The sequence below is a fragment of the Protopterus annectens genome, chromosome 2.part0 (genome assembly GCF_019279795.1).
Source record: "Protopterus annectens isolate FY-2018-M chromosome 2.part0, PAN1.0, whole genome shotgun sequence".
Classification (NCBI taxonomy): Eukaryota; Metazoa; Chordata; order Ceratodontiformes; family Protopteridae; genus Protopterus; species Protopterus annectens.
This window is the reverse complement of record NC_056728.1, coordinates 1,861,701,342-1,861,727,647: the sequence shown is the minus strand read 5'-3', so window position 1 is coordinate 1,861,727,647 and position 26,306 is coordinate 1,861,701,342. Positions and strand designations below refer to the sequence as shown.

Sequence of the window (26,306 nt, the reverse complement as noted above, 5' to 3'; positions counted from 1 at the left end):
AACAGACTAGTTTGGTGGGGCAGGTATATCTCGCTACTCTGGAACAAACTCTCCACCACATAAAACAAAGTTCATCCCTGTCCATATTCAAGCACAACTTGGCTCTATTGATAGGAGTCAGAAAAGCTACCCAGGACTGCCCCCTGTACTACTAATGAACAGAGGCAGCTCCTAAATGCTTTATACCATGCATGTGTCCCCTCAAATTATCTGTGTTATGTTCACAGTTATTCTCATTAAGGGTAATATATAGTTATTGACTATGGGATGGGTAAGGCCAGTCTCTAACCAAATATGATACGTTAATTTGAGCACAAAAAGGGAAACTGGCTAAGCTTAAAATGGAATACAAGGGCAGCTAGCCCAGTACTTAACTATGAACCTATAACCTACTAACCTATATAAATGGGTATCCCTTAAATCTGTAGTGATGATTTTTATGGTGTCCTTTACAAAGTTAAAGAAGATATCCTTGCAGAGTCACTATCTTGAATGTTTTCACAGCCAGGAAATTGGCTTGCCTGGAGAAGTGCAGGACTGGCCTCAGGGGTCATCCTTCTTTGGTAAGAATGAGTGGGAGTAGAACACCTGTCCCTCCTGTTTCCTTGAATAATTATCCACCACCCCAAAGAATAGAAATTGCTGCACTATATCTTGTGTGAATTCCATCTGGTTTTGGGGGATTGAAAGGACTCCCATGGAGTGCGGAGTACTTGATAAGGTACTCTGACCTGATGTTAACCAGGATCCTTTGGACACTTCAGTGAAACTGCCATCAGGGCTACCACAAAGTTTCAATAAATATTTTTAAAGTCCTTTTAAGTGCTTTAGACTCTCTGGATTTCTGTGATGAAGCAGGTGAGAGGTCAGCTTTAATTATACTAATTCAGATGCTTCCTTAAAAGCCAGGAAGGGGCCATCAGTAGTTTAGGTTATTCTGCATACTAATTCTTTAAAACATACCTCTTCTTTGCTTCTTATTTATAATGCCCTGTTTTATTAAGAGTCTTTTCATAGAAAATTCCCTTGGGGGGGGGTTAGCTTGGTGAGGTAGTCCCCTGTTTGTCATTATTATATCTCATGGGGTGTTTACCTCCCCGTGACATATAGTAATAACAATCTGTATTAGTAATGCCAATTTCTTTTCCTTCAGCTCTGATCCTAATGAGGTTTCCATAAAGACAAGGTGGTGCTTTCCATAAAACCTTTTATGCTCAAAGTTGTCAGATACTGCTGTAGATTAAAAGATCAAGATTCCTTCCTAATATTGTTATACATGCTAAGCTTCCTTCTTCATCCTCTTCTTCTTAATACATGCAAGATCCCATAAAGACATTTTGTGCTTATATTTCAAGTTCTAAAGAGTTTAGGAAGTCTAATATTTTGTTTATTTTGCTCAGAATAAAATGGGTACCCACATTAACAAACAGACAATTTCCAGCTGGGATACAACTTGTATTGGATTTTATAATAATTCATTGCTGTTCGGAGACATGTCAGGACTCCTCCCTCAAGTGATTGTCGGACTCTGCAGCTTTCTTTCAGGGAGCTCTAGTTATGAGTTTTTGTGAATCAGCAAGATGATTTACAGTGCATGTTTTTGCTACACATTGCAGGTTGCATTTCTGTCCAAGACCAAAGGTAATTTTGCCGCAGCAGTTTCCTAGTGATGCCATATGAGCCCCTGTTTGGTCTTTTAACATTTTGTTGAATTGGAAACCAAAGAGCTGTTTACACTGACTAGGGGAAATTTTGGCAAGGGCAGTGTGGAACTTCCCCTCCATTTTTTTCTCTGTGGCAGGGCCAGAGGGCTGCCGCAGGAAGAGGTGGAGCCTTGGAGGAAAACAATCATTTGCTGTTTACCTGTGATTGTAAAAGTACATTTTATTTATTTGTGATTGTAAGAGTGCATTTTATGGGTTTGGAGGTAAAAATAGATTGTACATGTAATAAGGGAGAGGATATTCCACAATCCATATGGTTATACTTCAAGAGGATGTTATGAACACCAACATACTTCTGTGACTTATTGAATAAAAGGAACATTCAGATGAGCTGGCATTGTCCTTGTCAGACCCCATAGGAAAGTGTTTCACTGATGGTGAAAGTTCAGAGGTTATGCTGGGAGCTGCAAAGATTGAAATAGAGCATGAAAAGTGGTGTGGTTAACAGTGGAGTTCAGTGCAGAGTTTTGTGTTGAGTACTGCATAGTTCACATTATACATGAGAATTTGCTGAACAAGATGAAGAAAGTACTTAATAAGGTAAATGCTATGACCAAAGTGTCAGTTCTAAAAACATATGCCATTTGCACAGGACACAGATCAAAAGTGGATAAGCTATAAATGAGAAAGGAACTGACAAATATGTATGAAAGTGTGATTGATCTTTGGCTCTTTCTCTAATGTGCTGACTCAGAGATGCACAGGGGGATGCACATTTTCTACCATTCTTTGCAACATGTGTTCTCCTGGCAGAACTGATTGATTTCCCCAACTGTCCTATCTGAACTGGCCTAATTTCCTGTTAGTACTCCTGAAAAAAAATAGAATATAGGCTTAATTAGTTGATCTTGAACAAAAGAATGAAATAAACAACCTATGTGTAGAGGACATTTTATGGGGAGATAGTAGGCACAGAAACCAGTAAAGAATTAAAATACACGTGGCACATAGGTTACTTACAGTCAGCGAAACATTCAGTAGGCAACAATTTAGACAGAGTTGGAGAGACTTTGTATCTTTAAAGTCATAGTGTGTGCCTGTGTGACCATTAGTTCAATAGCAATAATTTTGCTTTTTTTTCTAGTTGCATTGGTGGAGAGCAGCACAAATCCTAGTGGGGTCCAGCTAGTGAATACCTATCATACTAACCGAGTTGGAGATCCTGGTGACCTGGTTGCATTAGCTCAGCAAGTGCAGAAGGTAAGGTCTAAACTTCTGGCTTTGTATCGTAGCACAGTGAGTAGAAACTGTGTTTCTTTAACCATGGGTTCATTAACCACTAATTAAAAGTCACAAGTATAATCTGCCTGTCAGTGAGATTTATGGGCATACAGAGCAAAGAACCAAAGTGGAAGCAGCACTAATAATTAAATAGGATATCTATAACTCAGTCCCTATGTACCTGTTTACAGCATTCTGAAGCTGTGCAGCTGACCGGATTCCCCAGAAACACAACACAGTAGTAGTGATTACCTAGATTAGTTTAGGATAGGTGAGCATGTTTCAGGCCAGTTATCAGATCATAGATGCAGTAACCTTCCAGGATTGTCACCTTGTAACCTACTTGTGCAATCTGCATATTTGGCAATTTGTGTTAGAAGTGAAAAAAATAATTTGGTCTGTATAACTCTGAATCTTTTTGCACAAGCAATCAGGAAAAAGTAAAAAAAAAACAGTGGGGCATTTTCTGAAAGATATGCCATCTGAAATTCAAGTATTTGTTATTATTTAATGACTACATTTTTCAATTATTCACAGAATACTACTAATTTTATGAGGAAGAGACCAAAACTATGAGCCAAAAATCATGAACAGTTGAGTGCTGCATTGGTTTCCACTTCCACCCAGAAGTGGAAGCCGATTCGTTTTTTTTCCCAAGACTTCTTTTATTTCAAATTTTACTTTATTTGTATACTTCAACCATTTACAAGGTACGCATTTTTTTCCCTGGTGGCTAACTAAATGTTAATCCTTTCAATATCATTTTATGTATCTTTTAAACTTTATATAGGTAGTAACAATGGTTACAGCTATTACCTTTGTATATTATTAATAGTGAAGACAACCATCCACATTTACTCAGTCTTTTTAACTGCTTTGATCTGCCATAGTATAACCTTCCATCATCTCTTCCTACAAGGTCTGTTTCCTCTTGCGGTATCTTCCAATTTTTTCTCTTCAAAGTTCTCTTTCTGCTCTCGTTAAGACTGCATCAAGACACTTGCTTTTCTGCCTTCCATTTCTTCCTGGGTTTTCCATTTCTTGGTTATCTCTTTCTTAGACACTAACCACAGTAGCATGATTAGGTCCTCTTTTTTTTATTTCTGGTTACTCCAACCTTCCAGTAATTTACAAATTAGTCACTCTCTTTATCTGGGCTCGCTTCACCAGAATTTTCCCTGTCATCTCACATAAATCCATGAGGAAATTGATATCTCTAATCCTCTATCTGATTTTGTCTTTTTGTCTGTATCATCACCCTCTGTTGTCTGATTCTAGGAACATCTTGTTTAATTTTTTTTTTTGGGGGGGGGTATAACAATATTGCGGAGACACTTTCATGCAAATATCTGGAATTTTCTGGATTTGGTGACTTGTTTCTTGAGGTTGTACAGATTCCCTGCCTGTGTTCTTGGAGTCCGTGTCACCTAATGTTCTTTCCCATCTCATCTTTAAATGATTCCATGCTTTTTCCCCTAGCATTCTTTCAACGCCTTGAATAGCCTGCTTATTAGTGTTTTTTGTTGTCTCCCTGTCCTGCCTTGTGTTAGTATTTACAACACGTATGGTTATTCTAAACCTTCCTATTCTTTTTCATCCCATATTTACCCAATATCTCCACCCACCCTCTGTAAAGGATTCACTTGCATTGTTCAGTATTGCATGTATTTTTTATTGCCTTCCACTGCATTGTTTTATCTCACTGTTGTAGTTCTGAATATATTATTCCTTTTTCTCTGTCTCTCCAATTTTTCAGTATTGTCACACAATACTATAATTCTAAGTGCCACCAGTTTTGAAGGGTCTGTCTCAGTGTGCATTTTACCATTTCTTTTAAATTTATTAATTCCCTTCCTTTTTGTTGTAGTTTCTTGAGTTGCTTTAATCTTGTTTGCTGGAACTGCTTCCTGTCATTCCAGTCTTTTCTTTCTATCTCACGTAGGGACAGCTTTAGCCTTATCTTACCTGGAAGATGAGTCTTTCTGATTATATTTTTGTATTCTTAGCTCCATAGTACAGAGTGTAGAAGTTCTGACTGCAGCTCAGACATTCCAAGATCCGAAGCTTATCAGAGTGGTTTGTACCAACTCATCTGTCCTAGGGGGAGAAAGAAGGCTGCATGTCTCACTGACACAAGTTACGATGTAGTGCAGGGATTAGTAAGCATGGCTTTTTACTGCAGTGTGGCTGATGTGCATCAAATCAGGTATGTATCAATGGGGCAAATGCAGTGTTTTTCACATTAGAAGCATAAAGGGCAGAGTAGCCACAGGGGTGGTGATGGGGATCCCACAGCATACAGATGCCTAGATGGCACATCATCCATCAACAGGCTTTCACTCCCCAGCACTTTTTAAGGTGTTATGGGAAATGAATAGGCATTCGGACACTACTGGTTTGATGGACAGCAGACACAAAGGACAAACATCTTGCTGGAAAAAACTTATTTGTAGGAACAAATAAATATGATGCAAAACATGTTATTGTTTTGTAATACTACAGTCATTTATTACTGTATTCTTTCCCTCTTCCCCAGGAGATAAGTTATAGTGCTTGTACAGTTTGTTGGCATTCCTCATTCATTTTTTGTAATTTTTTCCAGTTTTAGCTTCTGTCAGTTTGCATACATAAGAAAAGTTGCATGTTTCTTAAGATGGATCTCTTTCCTGTCTTAAGATACAGCTGATAAGATGTAAATGAAAACCGCACTCTGTGACAATTTGCGTATGCTTAAATGGTAAATTGTGTCTGTTAAAATATTTTCTTACCAGTTTGTGTGTCGCCTGGCTGTTATTGGTAATAGTGTATATTTAGTCTTTTTAGAAACTTTTCATTTCCTCTGTTAGTATATCTAATTTCTAACAAAACAACAACTTCATGATAATTAAATGCTGGTAGGTATGGCATAGCTGCTTCTTAGTAATGTTTATTGTTCCTTGTTGGAGAAATGAGCCCTCTTGTGTCTGTGTGAAAGTGTCAAGTGTTGAGGTCCTTTTTTTATATAAAACTTCTCACACCAGCGGAATTTTTCTACTGCCACCTGTGACAAAAGGACGTACTGCCAGCACAACTAGCTGGAATTTTGTAAATAATTGTCATTTGTGAATATTAAACTGATTTATACAAGATGCTAGTGTAAAAATGTATTGGATGTCATGTGTTTATCAAACTGATTTGCACAGCCATTTGTGTTGAAACGTATTTCTAAAGTGCTTGTGTTTGAAATGTATCCACAGTGTGCCTTACTAGAGAGAACATGAATGTACATGCACTATTGTAACTGTTAAAATGTATATGTTGTAACATTGGAAACTGGAGAGTTAACCTCAGCCCAGCAAACTTTAGAAAAATATCTGAAATTAAATCACTTTATAGGCTAGGCCATACATATGCTATCTCACAGGTTTCAATGCAGCCAGAGACACAAAGTCTGTACTAGGAAGCTATCTGTATTGTCTTTGGGGTGAACTAATTACTACTTTGGATGTGTGGAGGTATGCAATTGTGTGTGTATTTTTACAGGTAGGTGCTAAGTCCTGCCAACTTCCAGCAATGGGGGTTTTGCATGGGAACTAGAAGTCAGATGACCAGAAGTGATGTCATTCTGCAAGCTATCTCAGAAGTAATATTTTAAATATTATTTTGAGAAGACTCTTAGTGAGACTGAACATTCTGTATTCTGTCTTGGGCCTGACATCAAAAAGAACCACTCACCGCATCATCTGCCTTACTCTATTAAGTAAGCAGGAAATAGTAACTCTTATATACAGTCAGGAATATAGTGAAGCTTAGTATAGATATTTTTCTTTATTTGTCTGAGCCTGTCCAATGTTATTTTAAATATTTCCTGTGATTTGAACTCTGATGCCACTGTGAATATATACTTAGTATTTTCTTGTTCTTTTATTATTTATTATTAAATATATTTAAACATTTCATTTTGATTGGTCTTTGTAGAGATATTTAAGTTTTGAGAGTACTTGCATATTTATTTGGTGACACTGTGTGGGTCACTCCTAATAGCCTTGCTCTTGGTCAAAACCATTTCACTCAGTATATTGGGTACCCTTGAAAGAGCCTTAAGGTAGCTGGCAGGAGTGTCTGGTGATATTCATAACTACCTTATAGTCTGGGCAGAAGGGGATATAGCTAGTAAACCTAAGCCAGCCATTCCCAGATGTGTGTGTGTGTGTGTGTGTGTGTGTGTGTGTGTGTGTGTGTGTGTGCGTGTGTCTGTCTGTCTGTCTGTCAGCTACTTTGGCAGGGACATGAAGCACTGGTTGGACAGAGAGAGAGTGCTGGAGTTCTTGGCTTGGACATTCAGCTGAGATCTCAACTCTATAGCTGTGCCAGTGGAGAGTCTTACTGGTGATCTAGAGAAAGAGGGAGAAATTAGCTCTGAATTGACTGTGGTCTCTGTGTGCTCTTAAGGGAAATTGTACTTGATGCAGAGAGCTGCATCTGGAAATAGTGTGTGTGTACCTGTTATCCTACCAGTGAACGTCCCCCACAGGTGCCAATGGAGAGGATTGAGGCTCCTTAATTACTGGCCCAGAGGTGGAGGGTCATCACACCACCACCTGCCTTTGAGTGCCTTTGATTCTGTGCCCATTTCATTTTATAGTACTGGTCACTTATTATCTTAAGACTCCCACCCAGGCTGGTCTTGAACTGTGGGTTGAATAATAATGTAGTACCATAAAACCTTATTCATTTCATATAAGGAAAGTGTGACACCAGAAGTCTTTCCATGGTTTTACTTTTAGACTGGTTTCTAGTCCGGCTAGCCAGACACACAACACACAACACACACCAATGTATCTGGCAACATTCATCTGAATAACACCAACCCAAAAAATTAATGTTAGGGATATTAGCATAGCAAGCCTTTATAGAATGTGTTACTGTGAGGTGTAGGACTACGCCATAGTTCATTTGGATAAGTGTATTGGAGTGTTTATTGAATGGCTGATCATAAGGTACTTAATGTCCCTGGGGAGTATGATACAGTCTGAACACTGTGTTTTAGTTAGTGCAGCCTTTTCCAAGTGTACATCAATTAGAAACATTTTTCCCAGCAGTCACCTAATATGCATCACCTTTATTGTTTTATTATATATATATTCTTCATTCTGTTTCAGAGATAGTCATCCGCACAGTTAATGTGGGGGAATGTTACCGTCTTGAGTTTTTAGAGATTTGATTTGTACTGCTATTTTTCATTTTCCTACTCGGGGATTCAAGTTTGACATTAAATGAGAGGAATGATAGAAGAAAGCTTTTTTTAAAAGGAGTTCCTTTTTAAAGTTTCAGAAGAAATGAAAATTTGTGCTTATGTTTATTCAAGCTGCTTGTATGTAATGCATGACATTCTGCATCTGCTTGCATGTGTTTTTTTTTCTTTGTTTCATTTTACTTTTGTTGCATTCATTTTGATTTGACCATGTGTTGCTTGCAGCCCAGGTTGTGTCAACAGCTGGTCATTCTTGATTAGTGTTCTACACCTGAAAACACAAAGGCATAAATACATACATCAAAAGTAAATTAAGGCACCAAAGTTACACACTGGAAATCAGTCACTGTACTTGCAGAAGACAAACGGTAAGCGCTTTCACAACTTAATGTTGCTTCATCAGACCACATCACTACAACTGATGCTTGGTTAAATACTAGGACAATTAGTATGACATCACAATTTAAAGATATATTACTCCACTAACATAAGAACATATATCGATATCCATAAGAAAAATGCATAAAATATATAGAAAGGTGTGTATTTACACACAATAATAATTAAAAAAAGGGGGAATGTCATCCCTGATGGTTATTAAAATAAATATATATATATATATATATATATATATATATATATATATATATATATATATATATATATATACACACACATTTTGTGCACATATAACCATAATAGTACAATAAAAAATATCACTAGTACGATGGGAAGAACAATATGTTTTGTCAGATGTTAACCCATTTTTTGGCTACATTCTCTGGTACGTCCGTTTCGTGGATGATGTTTTTGTCTTGTGGAAAGGGCATGGTGAAAATATCAGTAATTCCATTGATTACCTGCATAGTACTACAGACTTTTTGAAGTTTACTTTTACTTTTTCTGATACATGTGTTGATTTCTTGGATGTGAGTGTCACCCTTACTGATTTAAAGCAGATAAGAACCAGTATTTATCACAAACCCACAAGAACCAATGCCTGTCTTCACAGGTCAAGCATGCACTCGAGACACATACCTAGAAATGTCCTCAAAGGACAAGTTTATAGAACCCTACGCCTGCATAATAATGATGAAGAGGCAGTAGTTGCTTTAAATAAGTTACAAGACGAATTTCAAACAAGAGGCTATTCTAGCTCAGAAATCACTAGAGTGATAGCAGATGCATGGAAATTGAGATCTACAAGATGTAAACCATACATGAGGTCTTATAGTGCTGATACAAGTATACCTTATGATACAAGTATTGATGGAACTAAGTTTAGAATAGTGTTTAGATTTGCAAGTGACATCAATAAGTATACGGAAATTATTAAAAAGAATTGGCACTTATTACATGAAATACCAGGTCTGGTTTCCACAGTTGGTGACACCCCAAACTTCAGTTTTAGAAATAATGTGTCTTTAAAGCAGCAGCTCTGTAATAGAGAACATCAGTCTTTTAGAAAAAATCTCTCAAACAGACAGGGCACCTTCCCGTGCAGGAATTGTGCTGCTTGTCAGCATGTCTACACTAAAAATGAGTACATTCATCCTGTGAAATGTCACTTTATACGAAGAATCCTATTATGTAGGCAAAACAAATGGGAGCTTTAAAGAAAGAATGTTAGAACATATAAGGGACATACGTTACCAGAAGCAATCAAATGCTCTAGCTAATCATGTCCTGAATACAGACAGTAGTCATTGTTTTAAATTTTTAATCTTACAACAAATAGTAAGGACAAACAGAGGTGGTGATGTAGAAAACCACACTGAAGAATTAGAACAACAATGGATCACTAAATTACAAGCAGATAGATATCCTGGTTTGAATGGCTGCACCTCATTAGTTCCTTACCTTAAGGTAAGGCGCCTTAAACACTAAATACGAGTTTTTTATATATTTTTTATTGTACTATTATGGTTATATGTGCACAAAATGTGTGTGCATATGTATATACATATATATATATATATATATATATATATATATATATATATATATATATTAATAACCATCAGGGATGACATTCCCCCTTTTTTTAAATATTATTGTGTGTAAATACACACCTTTCTATATATTTTATGCATTTTTCTTATGGATATCGATATATGTTCTTATGTTAGTGGAGTAATATGTCTTTAAATTGTGATGTCATACTAATTGTCCTAGTGTTTAACCAAGCGTCAGTTGTAGTGATGTGGTCTGATGAAGCAACCTTAAGATGTCCTTCAAGGATGCATCTGCAGTCATAACGTATGGGTTGTCCTGCCTCAGGCAGCCCTTTGGTCGGCCGGATTCCAAAGTCTGGGTCTGGCCTCGGCTGATGTCGCACTTTCCCTGACGTCAGAGCTTCTGGGGTATAAAGGTATCAGCCGACGCCATTTTCCTCAGTCTTTCTTGCCGCGCGGTGCCCGAAGCAGAAGCTGTTCGCAAGTGCCGGTCGGTCAGATCCAGAGTATTCAGCTACCGAAAACTTCTAAAAAAGCTAAGTACCCCGTTGGGGACTCTTTCTTGCCTCAGCCGATGTCAGACAAAGTAAATAATTGTTTAACTTGTGGGAAACAAATACCTCATAAGGATTTCCATTCTTACTGCCTTCCTTGCTTAGGCCCAGACCACGACATATCAGCTTGTTTAGCCTGTGCCTCCTTCAACCGACGGACTCTTAGACGTCGGTCGGAGTTTGCAGAAGAGTTTTTTGGATCCGCTTTTGCATATAAAATGCCATTGGAGACTCCGACTACACATTTAGCCAAAAAACACAAGGAAAAGGACCGACACTCGTGGCCCACGGTTTCGGCTGAAACCACGGTTAGGCCTACCGCGAGTGTCTCGGTTTCGGCTGAAACCGAGTCCTCGGTTCTTACTTCTGCCGAAATCATACCTCCGACAACCGAGGCCAGAGAGGCCCCGGCTGAGTCGGCTTCAGAAATTCCTACCGAAGAAGCAAGCGCACAAGAATTGTCCGACACCATCTCATTGGGACATTTCTACTCCTGCACGTGGGGCAGCTAGGCCCCCTGCTTTTATGTCTATTAAGGCCTTCTCCAGGGCTAAAGCAGCTAAAATTTCAAAAACTTTACCTGCAAAATCTACTTCTCAGAGACCTTCCTCAGGTTCACAGATTCTCAGACTTGCTGAGGACCTTATTTCTTTGATTAGGGGTTCCCAACTTCACCCAGACAGGGCCTCTCACCCTCCTCCTGACAAAAGGCCTAGGACTGAACCCCCTGAACCTTTCTCCTCTGATTATTCCTCGGATGGATCAGATTTATCAGACCATCAGGAAGGGGCATATTCGCCTTATGAGGATTCAGATGCAGAAGACTCTATTCCTTTTGCCTCCCCTCCAGAAGAATTTTCCTTTGGGGAGACTTTGCACTCAATGAGGGAACACTTTCAATGGCAGGGTCAGGATTTCTCTGATTCTAGAAAAAGACTAAGGACATTTTTACATTTGCCCCAGCATAGGCCTTTAGCCATACCACCTGTGCTTACTGTAGTTGATGATGCATATAATGATGTCAGTTCTGCCCCTGATTCTCTTCCACCGGGCCCTGCCAAACCTGACAGATATTACAGGGTCCCGGATTCTCACTTCCACTTGTATAAAGCCCATGCTGCAGACCCAGAAACTATTTCTCAGGGCCCAAAAGGTGTTGCAGCTACCACTGCCAAAAAAACCCTTCCCTCTGAAAGAGAGTCAAGAGCATTAGAGAGATGGGGGAAAAAAGGTTTATACATCTGCTACTCTTTCTGCCAGGGCATTAAACTGTCAATTCCATATGATACAGTACCAGGAATATTTGTTAGATCAGCTGAATAAAAAGCTTTCTTCTCCTGAACCTTTAGACCGTAAGTCCCTTCAGGACTTGGTACACAACTCTCAGCAGGTCAGTAATCATTTCTTAAAATGTGGCTATGATGCACTGGAGGCTTCATTTAGATCAGCTATGACTGGGGCAGTAATTCGAAGGCATGCCTGGCTACAAGAACAATCCTTGCCAGACCATGTCAAGGCTAAACTCCTAGATGCTCCAATGGAGAAACAAAGTTTATTTGGCTCCCCTGCACAGGAGATTCTAAAGAAAGTGGAAAAAAAGCAAAATCTGTGCAAACAGTAAAGGATTTTCTGCAGGTTCAACCTCCGAGGTTCAGCAGAAACTGGCCTTCAAAGAATTGGTCCTTTCCAGACACCTCCAGAGCACAGAGGGGCAGGAATAGACGCCCAAGAGGCAGAGGTCAATCAAAGGGTGCCTACAGGGGTCGTCAGTGGCAGCCTGCCAACCAGAGGAGTAGTGCCACAACTGCAACTACAACCACTTCCACAGGACAGACACAATGACTTGACTCTGATTCCGCCTACCAGGGACCAACTGGAAGCACCCTTGGGCGGAAAGCTGGCTTTATTCTCAAAAAAACTGGCATTGCATTACAAAAGACGCATGGACATTGCAAACAATAGACAAAGGATACAGGTTTCACTTCCACACTTTACCAAGAAGGAGCGGAATGCCAAACCTGCCACCAAACCAGAAGCCAGAGGCTTTAAGACAAATCAACAATTTGCTTCAGATGAAAGCGATAGAAAGGGTACCATCTATGGAACAAGGCCAAGGATTTTACTCCAGACTATTCCTTGTACCAAGAAAAGAAAACCAATGGAGGCCTATTCTCGACTTGTCCGCACTAAACACATATCTCATTGTGCCAAAATTCAAAATGCTGACCCTACAGCAACGTCTTCCCATGTTGGGCAAGGAGTCTTGGCTGGTGACTCTAGATCTCAAGGAGGCATACCTGCATGTCCCTATACGACCAGATTGCAGAAGACACCTCAGATTTCTTGCAGGATCAGAGCATTATCAATTCTCAGCATTGCCCTTTGGCTTATCTACTGCACCCAAAGTATTCACGAAATGCCTGGCATCAGTAATTGCACATTGCAGGCTTCAGGGAATTCAAATCTACCCATACCTGGACGACTGCCTAATACAAGTGGACAACAAGACAAAACTAATAAAGGATTTGGCCTATGTCATACACCTGTTACAGGCCTTGGGATACACAGTCAACATACAGAAGTCAAGACTAGTGCCATCCCAAAGGATAACATTTTTGGGTGCGGATCTGGACACAATAACTCAGATGGCTTTTCTCACAGAAGAAAAACAAAAGCAACTCCCAGTCTACTTCATGGCTTTGAGAAGACAAGCTCAGCTTACTGCAAGGAAAGTCCTGCAGGCCCTGGGTTACATGGCATCCTGCATAATCTTGATCCTGCATGCCAGGCTACATATGAGGAAATTACAGTGTTACCTAAGGAATGTATGGTCTCAACACAGGCATAGTCTAGAAACCATGATACCAATCATTCCATGCCTGAAAAAAGGAATTCCTATGGTGGGCTCAGGCCTGCCAGTCCAACAGAGGGTTGCCTTTCAACAAACCACAACCAAGGCAGACCATCACCACGGACGCCTCAGACCTAGGATGGGGAGCACACATGGAGGACAAGTGTATCCAAGACCTATGGTCTCAAGACCAGCTGAACTTGCACATAAACCTAAAGGAGATGCTGGCAGTGAAGTATGCAATTGAGGCATTCAAATCATTCCTCCAGCAAGGACATCTGCTGATAAGGACAGACAATACCACAGTCATGTGGTACATAAAAAAACAGGGAGGCACGCATTCCTACCCTCTATGCCGGATGGCAATGGATCTGTGGTACCTAGGCCTGAATCTCAACATCCAGCTGCAGGCCAACTTCGTACCAGGAAAAGAGAATTCACTAGCAGACAGCTTAAGCAGAACTACCACGGATGTTCACGAATGGATGCTGCATCCAGACATCTTCAAAATCATAACAAACAAATGGGGAATGCCAGAGATAGACCTGTTCGCCTCCCCACTCAACCACCAACTGAAGAAATTCTGCTCAAGGGTATACCACCCACAAGCCTGGAGGGTGGACTCTCTTTCTTTCTTTCAGCTGGAATGCCCTAACAGTATATGCATTCCCACCTCTCCCATTGATGTACAAAGTTCTACTGAAGATCAGGGAGGAACAACCAAAGGTGATACTAATAGCTCCAGACTGGCCAAGACAGCACTGGTATCCGCTACTGAGAAGTATGTCTCGGGCGAACTCATGGCCTCTACCCCTATGGCCTCTTCTTCTAATGCAGAACAACTTCAAGACCTTGCATCCAAACTTGAAAACACTGCAGCTAACTGCCTGGAAAATTGTTTAAAACAAAACCAAACTGTCTTATCTCAGAGGGTCAAGGACATTATCCTGGAGGCTCGCAGACCCTCCACAAGGAAGACATACTCAGCTAAATGGAAGAGATTCCTCATTTGGAGCACATCAAAGGGTACAGATGTCACACTGGCAAACCTAGCACACATCCTAGAATACTTAGCAGAACTGTTTCACAATGGCCTGTCCTATTCTTTCATTAAGATTCATGCTTCAGCAATTTCAGCAGAGTACAACATGTATCCTCCTATCTTCTCTCACCCTCTCCTCAGACAATTTTTAAGATGGATCAAAAATGTAAAACCTCCAAGGAGACCCCCTCTGCCTGCATGGGATCTCAGTTTTGTGCTGGAAAAATTAACACTACTCCCTTTTGAACCAGCAGCATCAGCAGACTTACAGTTCTTATCTTGGAAAACTGCTTTCCTTCTGGCAATCACTTCAGCAAGAAGAGTATCCGAGTTACAGGCACTAATGGCAGTGCAGCTTTTCCTTATTTTTCACCAGGATAGAGTGTCTCTGAGAACCAATCCTACTTTCATGCCAAAGGTGGTATCCAGGGTATCCTTGAACCAAGCTATTCATTTGCCTACGTTCTTCCCTAACCCACAGAACAAGGGGGAAAAGCTATTGCACACCTTGGATGTACACAGACAACTACGCTACTATCTGGACAGAACTAAAACCAACAGAAAAACTGACCAACTGTTTGTAGCATATGCAACTGGAGTGCAAGGAAAAGCAATTTCCAAACAGACAATTTCAAAATGGATAGGAAATTGCATTCGTTTTTGCTACTCTTTTCATGGAAAGACAGCTCCTGAAAATATCAGGCCTCACTCCACAAGAGCCACAGCCACCACTACAGCTTTCCTACGAGGGGTGGCTACCAAGGACATTTTAGAAGCTGCTACTTGGAGCTCCGTGCATACATTTGCCAAGCATTACAATCTACCTTTATACTCCAGATCCCGAGCAGGTTTTGCAACTGCAGTTTTACAGGGGATCTTAACTACACCATCCTTATCTTAGTGCCTCCTCCCCCAGTTTGGCTATGGTATTCTACCCATACGTTATGACTGCAGATGCATACCTATCGGACATCTACATTTATGGTAGGTACAAAACTGTACTTTGTGAAAGCGCTTACCGTTTGTCTTCTGCAATAAAGTACATTGACTGATTTCCAGTGTGTAACTTTGGTGCCGTAATTTACTTTTGCTGTTGTTGTGTGTTTTGGGCACCTCAGTGTACCTGCAGCCGTTTGGTTTTTGCATCTTCATAAATACATACATGCATGCATAATACGTACATAAATTTGTTATTATATGACATGTTTATCCAGCTTTTAAAAACTAAGGGGAAATTGTGTAGGACTTCCCAGGGTGGTGCTCAAGAGGTAACAGGAGTTCTCAGTTCCTATACCCCAAGGTGCACCTGTTAAATTTTTATTTTATTTTACATTTGTTGACCGGGAGTGTCCAACTGGATACAAGTCCATTTTCAGTGGAGGCCCGGGGAGAAAAGCTCCAAGAGTACAATTTATTACAGACAAAAAAGTAAAGACATGACATAGTCATACAATATTTCTTGGTAGCTAGGATACATTTATTTGTTACTATATACTATTTGCTTTTGAAAATATCACAAAGCATGACAATCTTGGAATAGTATGTTTTCAAGGGAAAGAAAAAGATGAAAAGATCCATGAGAGTAGGTGATTCTGGATGCAGATGAGGAGGACATCATTATGATATGATGTTTGATTTATGAGTTAGGATATTTATACTAGGCACTATGGGTATTAGTTTAGGAGACAGTGGAAAGAATAGCATTCCTGTGGTAGTTTACACTAACAACTAGAGAGTTCGGTTGTACATTTGATTAACGGTGTTAAGTGGGTACAGAGGTCCGAGTTGGTAGCTTGACAGTCTTAATTAAGTAAGGTGAAATTTCAGAAATTACATTAGCCAGGGGGATGCAAGAGTATAGTCTGTTATTTATGAAGTGAGCTTTGACTAGGTTTTTGAACTGGGTGGGGGATTTGCCTTCATTTATGTGGACAGGAAGGAAGTTCCAGGTTTTTTGATATATAGTGGCTGTAGACAGACTTACCCGCTTCATTCTTATATGTAGTTACTTGAGGAGGTTTTGTGTGCTAGACCTTAAGGTTTGGGTAGTGGTATAGGGTTGAAGGAGATTTTGTAGGGCTGGGTGTTATCAGGGTAGTTTATTATTTTGTAGGCTAATGCTATTTGATTGAGTTGGAGTAGTAATGGTAATTCTAGCCAGTTGAGTTTTTTTAGGCAGTCATAGTGGTGTGTTCTATTTGGGTGAGGTTGTAGCAAATTTAGCTATCTTATTGTAACAACTATCAAGTTTGTTTAGGTCAGATTTGCAGAGATTTGTAAGTATGGGGGAGGCATACATTAAGGTGGATAATAGGTGAGTTCTGGCAATTGCAATTTTGGTGTGGTTGGTGAGAAATTTTCTATTGCGGTAGAGTAGACCTAGTTTTTTATGTACTTTTTTATGGTTGTAGAAATATGTACGTCATATCTGAGGTGGTTATCTATTTCTACCCCTAGCAGCTTGGTATGATTGGTGGGGGTGATTGTAGTATTGTTTTTAGAGGAGATGTTGAAACTATTGTAGGGAGGTGTGGCTCTGTGGGAGCTAAAGAGTAGTAGTTTTGTCTTACCTGTGTTCAGAATCAGGTTTTGTTTGGTAATCCAGTTTTCTGCTAGGGAAAAGCATTCTTTTATTTGGGAGTGAAGGAGGTTAATAGTTTTGGCTGCACATATTATGGTAGTATCATCAGCATACTGTACTGTTGAGGCTTTGGGAATGTTGGATGGGAGCTGGTTGGTGAAGAGGGTAAAAAGGAGTGGTCCCAGGATGGAGCCTTGGGGTACGCTTAGGGAGACTGGTAGGGAGGGGGAGAGTTGGTTTTGCCACATTACAGCTTGTTGTCTTCCCTCTAGGTAGTTTTTAAACCAGGAGATGGCAGGGAGTGCAGGTTGAGTGGATAATGAGTAAAGGAGCTTTGTATGGTTAACCATATCAAATGCTTTGGATAAGTGTAGGAATGTGGTGGATACAGAGAGTCCATTGTTTCTATGGTTGTTGATGATGTTGGTAAATGCAGGAATTGCGGTGGTGGTGCTATGGAAGGGTTTAAAGCCATGTTGTTGTGTTCCTAGTAGTTTGTTATCTAAGAGGTATTGCATTAGTTGCTTGTCTATTACCCTCTCTAAAATTTTAGATAATGGGGATAATATAGCTATAGGGCAGCAGTTATTGAGTTCAAGGGAGGTACCCCCTTTATGTAGTAGGATGATATGTGATATTTTCCATAACTGTGGCACTGTACACTTGGAGATGGATCTATTTATTAAGATAGAGATGGGATATGCAATGGCTTCTGCGGCTATTTGGAGGTATTCAGCGGGTAATTTATCGGCAGCTAGAGAAGTTGGTTTGAGTTTTAGGAGTAGTTTTTCAATGGACTTTGTTGGTTCTGGGTGGAAGCTAAAGTTGGGGCAGTTGTTTATTGTGACTGGTGGGGGGTGGTGTATCTGCAGATGTGGGGATATTATTGTAAGGTTGGTTATTTGCAAGGGCTTGGATAGTTTCTGTGAAGAATTTGTTGAATTGTGTTGGGATATTATCTTGGTTATTTGCAGTTTTTGGGGTAGGGGTTGTTGTTTTTCCTGGTTGTAGAATAGAGTTAATTGCTCTCCATAATTTTTGTGGATTGTCCCTGTGTTTATCCTGTAATTTTTGGTAATAGGATGTTTTATCTGTTTTGGTAAGTTGTTTGGCTTTATTACGCAGTTCAAGGTATAGTAGTTTGTCGGATAGGGATTTACTATTACGATAGCTAGTCCAGGTCTTGTTTCTTTGATTGAGGAAGGCTTTAGTATCTGTGGTTAGCCAGGAGGCATATTTAGTTTTAATTCTTATTGTTCTGGGGGGGTGTGATGGTTAAGGGTATTTAAGAAGGTTGTGTTGAAGTATAATACTGCTTCTTCAAATGGTAGGCTTTTCAGGGGGGCCCAGTTACTCCTTTTTAGGTCATTCGTAAAGTTGGAGAGGTTAAAATGTTTTTTGTTCCTAATTAGGCGTGTAGATATTTGGGTTAGTTGTGGTATTTTTGATCTGACTAGAAATGTGGCTTGGTGGTTGGGTATCAGTGAGGGGTGGGATACTAGTATCCAGTCTCGTATGGATTGATGTTTGTTTCTTTTGTCTGTTCTAGTAGGGGGAGTTGATAAGTTGGGTTAGGCCATGTAGGTTAATATGAGATAGGGGGTTTTGATTGGAGCAGTTCTGCCAGTCAATATTAAGATCCCCTAATACTATGCTTTCTTGAGGGAGGGAGTTAGATATCCATTCTAGTAGGCTTTCTACAATAGAAATATTATTACCCGGAGGGATGTAGCAACCTATGATGTTGATGTGTTTATTTGCATTCAGTTTTAGCTTAGTTAGGGTGAGTTCTACTCCATCAAGGTTTGGGGTTATGTCTCGTTTCTCAAGGGTGAGGTGAGTTTTGTACAGTATTGCAACACCCCCACCTTTTTTCTCTATTCTGTCACTCCAGATTATATTGAAGCCTGGTGCAGTAATCTCATGTTAATGGATTCCTGGTTTAAGCCAAGTCTCAGTTAGTATTACTATTTCAGGTTGATAAAAGGAGAGTAGTGCATGAAGGTCTTGGACTTTTAGGATACTTCTGAAATTTACATTTATAATGAGGAGGGAGTCTTTGTTTTGGCAAAGTATATGGCTGTTTGTATCTGTTTATTACTAGAATAAGCACATATAAAGCTGGCATCTGTAATATTTCTTTTTGCACCATTTGATTTTGATTTTTAGGTCTGCTATATTTGAGTTGCAGTGTTAATGTTCATAGATATCACTTAGAACACAGTCTGAGGGTGTTTGTTTCCTTTTCATGCTGTTTCAATTATATGTTCCTCACTGAGGGTGTGTAATCTACTTCATACTGTAGATAGGTCAGTTGTGCTAATTACAGTCCTGGTCACACATTTATTGTGTGGGGCTTTCAGATTTGAATCCTGCTGTAGTTACATTGAGGAGATTTTGGAAAAATATTTCGTGAAGCTGCAGACCTAATTCCAGCACTGCTTTTAGTGTCAACAACAATTCTCGACACACAAATTTTATAAAGAATGTGGTTTTTCATTAAATATTAAAAACTCTGCAAGACAAAATCTTATTTATGAAATCCTGAATTTGTTATTGGAATATGATTAAAAGAGGGCTGACTGAGACTGGAATTGGTGACCTTCTGTTGGAAACTTTTCATGACAGTTGCATTACTTTGTTGAAGTCAGCAAAATTAAAAAGAAGTTTTGCAATACAGAACAAGCAGCAAAATAAAACTTGCCATATCACAGTCCCATTATTGTTTTTTAAGTGTCAAAATGATGCTTTTAAAATAAAAAATAATAATTTATAATGGAATAATTCAAGGATTAACTTATTGGTAACAGAAAGTCATCAAACTAGAAGTGAGCTTTCTAACTATGTCATTTTCTTTAAAAATATTTTTTGTTTCCTTGACTTGTGATTGCTGTAATCCAAGTGAAATCATAAACCAGCTAAACATTTAGAAACATAATCATCTACTCACTGTCTTGTAAACCACTTAATCCATTTCAGGTTGTCTGTGGGTGAAAGGTACAGACATTTATCCCAGATCAGGGGCCATCCATCCATAGGCTGTACTTTCACACTTATAGACTCACAACTCCACAATTTGGAGGATTTCCAGTTCACCCTAGCCCACATCTTTGGAATGTATTAGGATTTCAGTGGCCCTGGTGAAAACCATGCAGACAGTGAGAGGATGTGTAGCTCCACACAGAAGAACTCCCATTCCAGAATCAAACTGGAAACATGTAATCGGTGTTCTTTTATTAACACCCCCCCTCCCCACACACACACACACACACACACACACACACACACACACAGAGTAGAACCAATCATAAACTTTAAAGCTTCAAAGTCATGTTGCACAGTGATTACTGTAGGCAGATAAACGTCATAGAAATAAACATTTCCAGGTATTTCTAGAAGTAATAAAAAAAAAAAAACTTGTATAAAGGTAACTCTAAGCACTCTTACATGGGCTGTAAATTAAGTGAGATTTTTCCAGCTTGGGTGAGTTAACTCAATTGGCTTGAAAGATTTTCAGTGACTGACATGTTGTAGAGGATGCAGTTTAGAATACATGTCGCTTGCTTTACTCTGCCAAGAAACTCTTCCTTTTTTGTCAGATTTAAAATATTGTTCCTTTACCTGTTTCTGCTGAAGTTAATAAAATGGTATTTGACATTCCCATCATGGGTAATTGAATGTTTCGAACTCGTCATAACTTTGTAAAACATTCCACCTGTAGGTGTTCCACAGTTCAGTCAGTACAAGAGAGGATTGCTGTATGAAGTTTTTGGGAAGACTCAGAATGTAATTTGTACAATCAGTTTTATTAGTGCTTCAAGCCAAAACACTTAAACTCAGAAAATGTCAAGAACTGGTGCACCCAAAAGAAAAATGTCTTTAGTTTTGTTTATCAACTTTACAAGCCATGTAGCTCCTTTATCTGCACAATAATGGGCATTTCCTCTTCCCAAGGTACTGATGCCAACACTGCCAGAACCTGTGCTGGGCAGGTGGAGAGTTCTTGACCTATTAATTTTCAGTTCAAGAAGTGTTCTTGGCAGCAGGATGCTCACTAAAGGGTGAGAGTCCCCTGCCGTATGTGTTGTCTGCCTGCATCTCCCACTTCCACCACAAAACCCTTGGTTAGAGATGAGAGTTGGGTGGTAAGGAACAGGCCAGATAGCTGAACAAGTGGACCTCCCCCACTCCTGGAGGTCACAACCCTCTCAGCAGCTCACTCTAGCCCCAGGAAAGCTACAGACAATGGGAAGCTTGTATATGTGTTTGCATACTTGCTAACCCCCAGTGGGTGCCATAGTAGGTAGAGTAGTATGTGTTCTGTAGACTCGGGTGCCCAACTGGTAAGCCAGGTTTTTATCCTTCCCTGGAGCAAGATAGCACTCTTATTCTCCCTGACACAATTCCACCAGCTCCCAGGCTACTAATTGAAAACTGCTTACAGTGAGGGTTTGAGCTCTCTGTGCCATGGGGAGTGGGAAGCTTGAAGCATTTTTTTTAATGTGTACATATCACAAGAACAGATGTTTTAAGTTTGGCATTATAAGCTGTGTTCTTCAGCTGTTCTGTGTACATATAATGCTGAGAGCTCTCAGCCACGTTCAGACTCACTAAGCTCTGATTTTTCTTTTTCAAGAGGTTAACTGTGCAGTAGCCCACAGTGTTATCACATTTATAGTGTGGGATTTACAGGAGTCTTTGTTGTTTTCCATTAGTTAAATTGCTTGCTTTTACAGCAAGATAACTTTCTTCATATATGTTTTGTGGTGTTTTGTTAGAAAAGGACTTTTGTTTTTTAGGCTATAAAAGTAGATTATTTTTCTTTTTCTACTACTGTTAAATAGCTATGCATGTAAGGTTCAGGCTCTGTATTTATTACAGGCACAAACTGTGGCTGTGGTGTTACTGTAAACAAAGTAACAACTGCATTGTTGAGTGATGTTAACTTACCAGTAATGAAAGAAAGTACAGAAATAAGTTGTTAAATAAAGTCTGACTTTTACTACACCTCGGCATACTTTCCCCCCATTTCTTGAAAGTCAAGACTGGATAGACAGCTGGTTTCCACCTTACTGGAATCACCAAGTGTTCAGGAGTTTAACTTGGGTGGATCATAGCCATCTTTCTGATTGGAGTGTTGAGCTAATTTTCCATCTCTTGTGTACTGGAAAGGCTGTTATCCTTCTCAGTCAATCTTGATGCTGAGGTGAAAAAATACTGCCTTCACTCGGAGGATCTCACTCAGGGAAAGTAGTTTTGTGCTGAAAGTGTAAATTCCACAGATAAGAAAATGTCAAGTATAACTCTGGCTACTGGCTATTGGATCTCTGTTTTGTTTCCTCTCCTTGACTGACTGTACTGCATATTCTGCACTTATGAGTGAAGCTCATTTCTGCATATTTGTGCTGACTGCAGTTTCAACAAGTGATGAAATGAAAAAAGAGGAAAGATAATACATGTTGCTTCATGTAAATGGTTAACTGCTCAGTTGACCAAACTCATTACATCATAATTTCTGGTTCTTTTAAGTCTCATTCGTTTGTTTATATGTTGGCAGATAACTGGAGGACCATTTTTCATTAGCCTAATCAAAGAAAAGGATAACGCTTTAAAAAACTGTCTTCCTTTCAATACAGAATTATTAATAATTAATTCATTATTATATCAGGGTTTTAGATTTCCATACTGGACAAAGGCTGCATTGCTCAGTTTTTGTTGTTCATGCTGACTAAAGCATTTATTTTGCCGCCTTCTTAACTGAAGAAAATAAAAGGATCTCTGATCATGGCTCTTGTTTCTTTCATTGCTTCAAAGTGTTTTCTTTTATGTCTGACAGGGTAGAGAGTACATCAGTGCTTTGCTACCTCTGTTCATTAGTACTGCAGGATTCTGTTAATCCGCCAAGAGTTCTGACTCAAATTTTTTTTTTTAAAATGGAACCTTTTATACATGAATAGTTCAGAGATCTCAGTGCTGTCAAACAAGCTACTTATTACTAATAACAATTATATTAAAGAGAATGTGCTGACAACACTGAAATGTGCAGAGTGCATCTGCGGAAGCAGTATTATAGAACCAACAACCAAATGAGGACCCGTTGGTATCAACTTTATTATTAATTTATTTATCTTTGTTTACTGGGAGAGTCCGACTGGAGTGTACCCTTTTTTCAGTGGAGGCTCAGTGAGAAAAGCTTCGCTTTTTGTGTAATATAACATAAGAAGTTTTGGTACTTACTTATTATCGCAACCAGATTTTCACGGTTGCGATAATACCATGCTGGCATGAAAACGAGTGGGGGAACACCGCAAGCTGTTAATTTGAAGTCCTTACTGATGAAAAGTAAATTTGGAAGACATTCAGGAAGAGAGAAACAATCATTTTAGTCTTCTTCCTGTTTTACGTGCATTACACATGCATGCTTCAATTGTCTCAGGTTTCTAGGGCGGTATAATTCATTATGTAACGGCTGAACGAGTTGATCTGTTCTGCAGTAGTGAGTGCAAGCTGTTGGGTACACTAATATAGCAAGCCGTGGGCACAGTTACATAAAAACAGAAACATTGCAATGTTCTTACTTGCTGAAGAAAAGTGAAGTGAAGAAATATTTGGTGAGAGTGATTGCAGTCATTAAGAGAGCAGCCCTGACAACTGAAGCGTCTATGCACTTTACTGCCAGCTACATAACATAGTGTCAATAAAGTGCATACATAAACAGCGCCACTACGTTTTTCCTTTGTTTTAGGCAGGGTTATGAATAACAGTCTTCACTGTGAAAGAAAACACACTGACATCTTCACAGCATTAACAGAATACATTTAGATCGGTATTATCGCGAATGCCTGGTGGTGATAATACGGAGTCGCTGGATATCATACATATTCCCAGTGTAAGGAAAGCAATTTAATGCACAATGCTTTCTGTACTTCAGCAGACAGAAACAGGAGGTAAAACATGAAAGAAAACACATTGCTTGACATCTTCACAGCATTAATGATTAAATTTAAACATCGTGAAGCAACCAGTATTATCGTAAAAATCTGGTTGCGATAATACGCAAGTACCGAAGTTTTAAACCGATGCATTCATATACAGAATTAAACAGCATTAGTAAATACATACATGTACATATAATACAACAGTATTAGATTGATTGATGTTCATGTAACCAGACTGGATATATTCATCACATATATATAAATAATTGCTTGGGATGTTGTTTTATAATGAGAGATACAAGTTAGCAGTTAAACTAAAATTAAGGAAACTGAGCTTAATTCTGAGTTTAGGTATTAAAGTAGTGACTGAGTTTAAAAAAATCGTAAGTAGCATAGGAGGTTTGGTGTAGTAGTGAAACTATAATAACTGTATGTTGTTGAGATCCTGTGTAAGATACCTGAAGGGTAAGGCAAGGTAAATGTAAAAAAAAAAGGGGGGGGGGTGGGAGTTAATGGATAGATGGTGATTGAGTTATGTGGTTAAGGCGATTTGGAAGGGTATGATGCAGCTTAAGTGTTAACTTGGTTTTGGTAGAATCATATTTTGTATTTTTTTTAAGGTTATCCTGATGTATTACAAGAGCACAGCCAGTTTTTGTTTAGGTGTTGTTTTAGTGCTGTTTTGAAAGTTTGTGTTTTAGGTGATTTAACATGGTATTCCAAAGTTTGCTGAAATGGTGTAATTAGAGTCACCAACAGAGTTATTAAATGTGGTAATAACTGTGAGGAATGTTTTGTTTGATCTTGGGTTTATAGTGTTCATGGATTGTTACAGTAGATTTCCTAGGGACGGACATTTGTTTGTTTGAAACTATATGAGATTGTGGGCTGTTACAAGTTGGAAATAAGAAAAATATTGTGAGAGTTCAATCAGTTTTAAGTTCTTTAGTGCTTCACGATGATGTGTAGATTGGGTGGTATTAACTGAGAATTTAGCTATTTTATTGTAGCAGGAGCCCAGCTCTACTCTAAGGGTGGTATTTATATTTGTGAAAATAGGAGAAAACATATAAGTGGTTGGGAACTAGGCAGGCCTGTGCAATAGCTTTTCTTGTATTGTCTGTAAAGAATTTTTGGACTCTATAGAGGGAGCAAAGTTTAACTAGGAGGCTTTTAGCATTGTTAAATATATTGCTCTATACTAATTAAAAATGTTTTTTTTGTTATAGCAAAATGTAGTACAATATTAATTGCCTTATAATTAGATTGCTTAAAATGTTACACGTGACCAGCCCTTTTGGTATGAGAAAAGAAAGCATTTGTATGAAACTAGTTGGTTAGGCTCTAGCCCCCCCATGACCCTGAACTTGAATTAAGTGGATAACTGGAAAATGATTGAATGAACATGAGGAGAAAAGCTTCTTAGAAATTTGATAAACATAAGAGGTATGGAATGTAGGAATATGTACTGCTTTACAACCTTTTTTAACATCAACACTTCAAGTCATGTTGGGGTATCTGTCGATTGAACACCACAATACCCAGGTGTTTCTTATAAGGTGGGATGCATTATGACCCCCTGATCCAGATTTGCAGTCACCTTCTGGTCACAAGATTGAGGAAGATAACATCTGTAAAGATGACCTTGACAACTGTCTTACTGACTCCATGAAAATGTAAATTAAAAAAATGGCTGCATTTCTTCAGTGTACACACTGGTTCACATGACACATCAGTACCCAGAGTACACAAAACAATGCAGTTAGTAGTACACTATTGAAAAGCCAGGAAAAGGACATCAGTTAAAGAATGAGCATGTTTTAAACAGCAGTATTAAATGCTGGATGTAACAATGTTTTTATTGTTGGTTTGGTTATCAAACTGCTTGAGAATCAGTGACATTTTACTGAGCAGTCTATGTTTTTTTATGCAGTTGTCGATGTTGCGATGCACGTGCACTGGCCCAATAATCAAGGAGCCTCAATCCTCACCACTAACACCAGTGAGGGGCGTCCACATTGGGAGAATAACAAGTACACGCAGAGTAAAGTACAATTTCCTTTAAGCGCACGCAGAGATCACAGTCTGGGGCTGGTTTCTTTCTTTCTCTCCAGATCCCCAATAAGACTCCCCACTGGCACAGCTATAGGGTTTAGATCTCAGCTGAGTGGTCAGGCCAAAACCTCCAGCACCCTCTTTGTCCAACC

At 39.2% G+C, this 26,306-nt stretch overlaps 1 protein-coding gene across 1 annotated transcript in view; it reads left to right on the top strand.

Moving 5' to 3' along the window:
- The window catches only part of CCHR2.PART0H1orf50 (chromosome chr2.part0 C1orf50 homolog), a 171,409-nt gene that overhangs the window by 43,355 nt on the left and 101,748 nt on the right, over positions 1-26,306 (top strand). Inside the window, exon 3 of the mRNA XM_044061891.1 lies at positions 2,809-2,924. Coding sequence (XP_043917826.1) covers positions 2,809-2,924 — 116 coding nt within the window. The remainder of the gene's footprint in view (positions 1-2,808; positions 2,925-26,306) is intronic.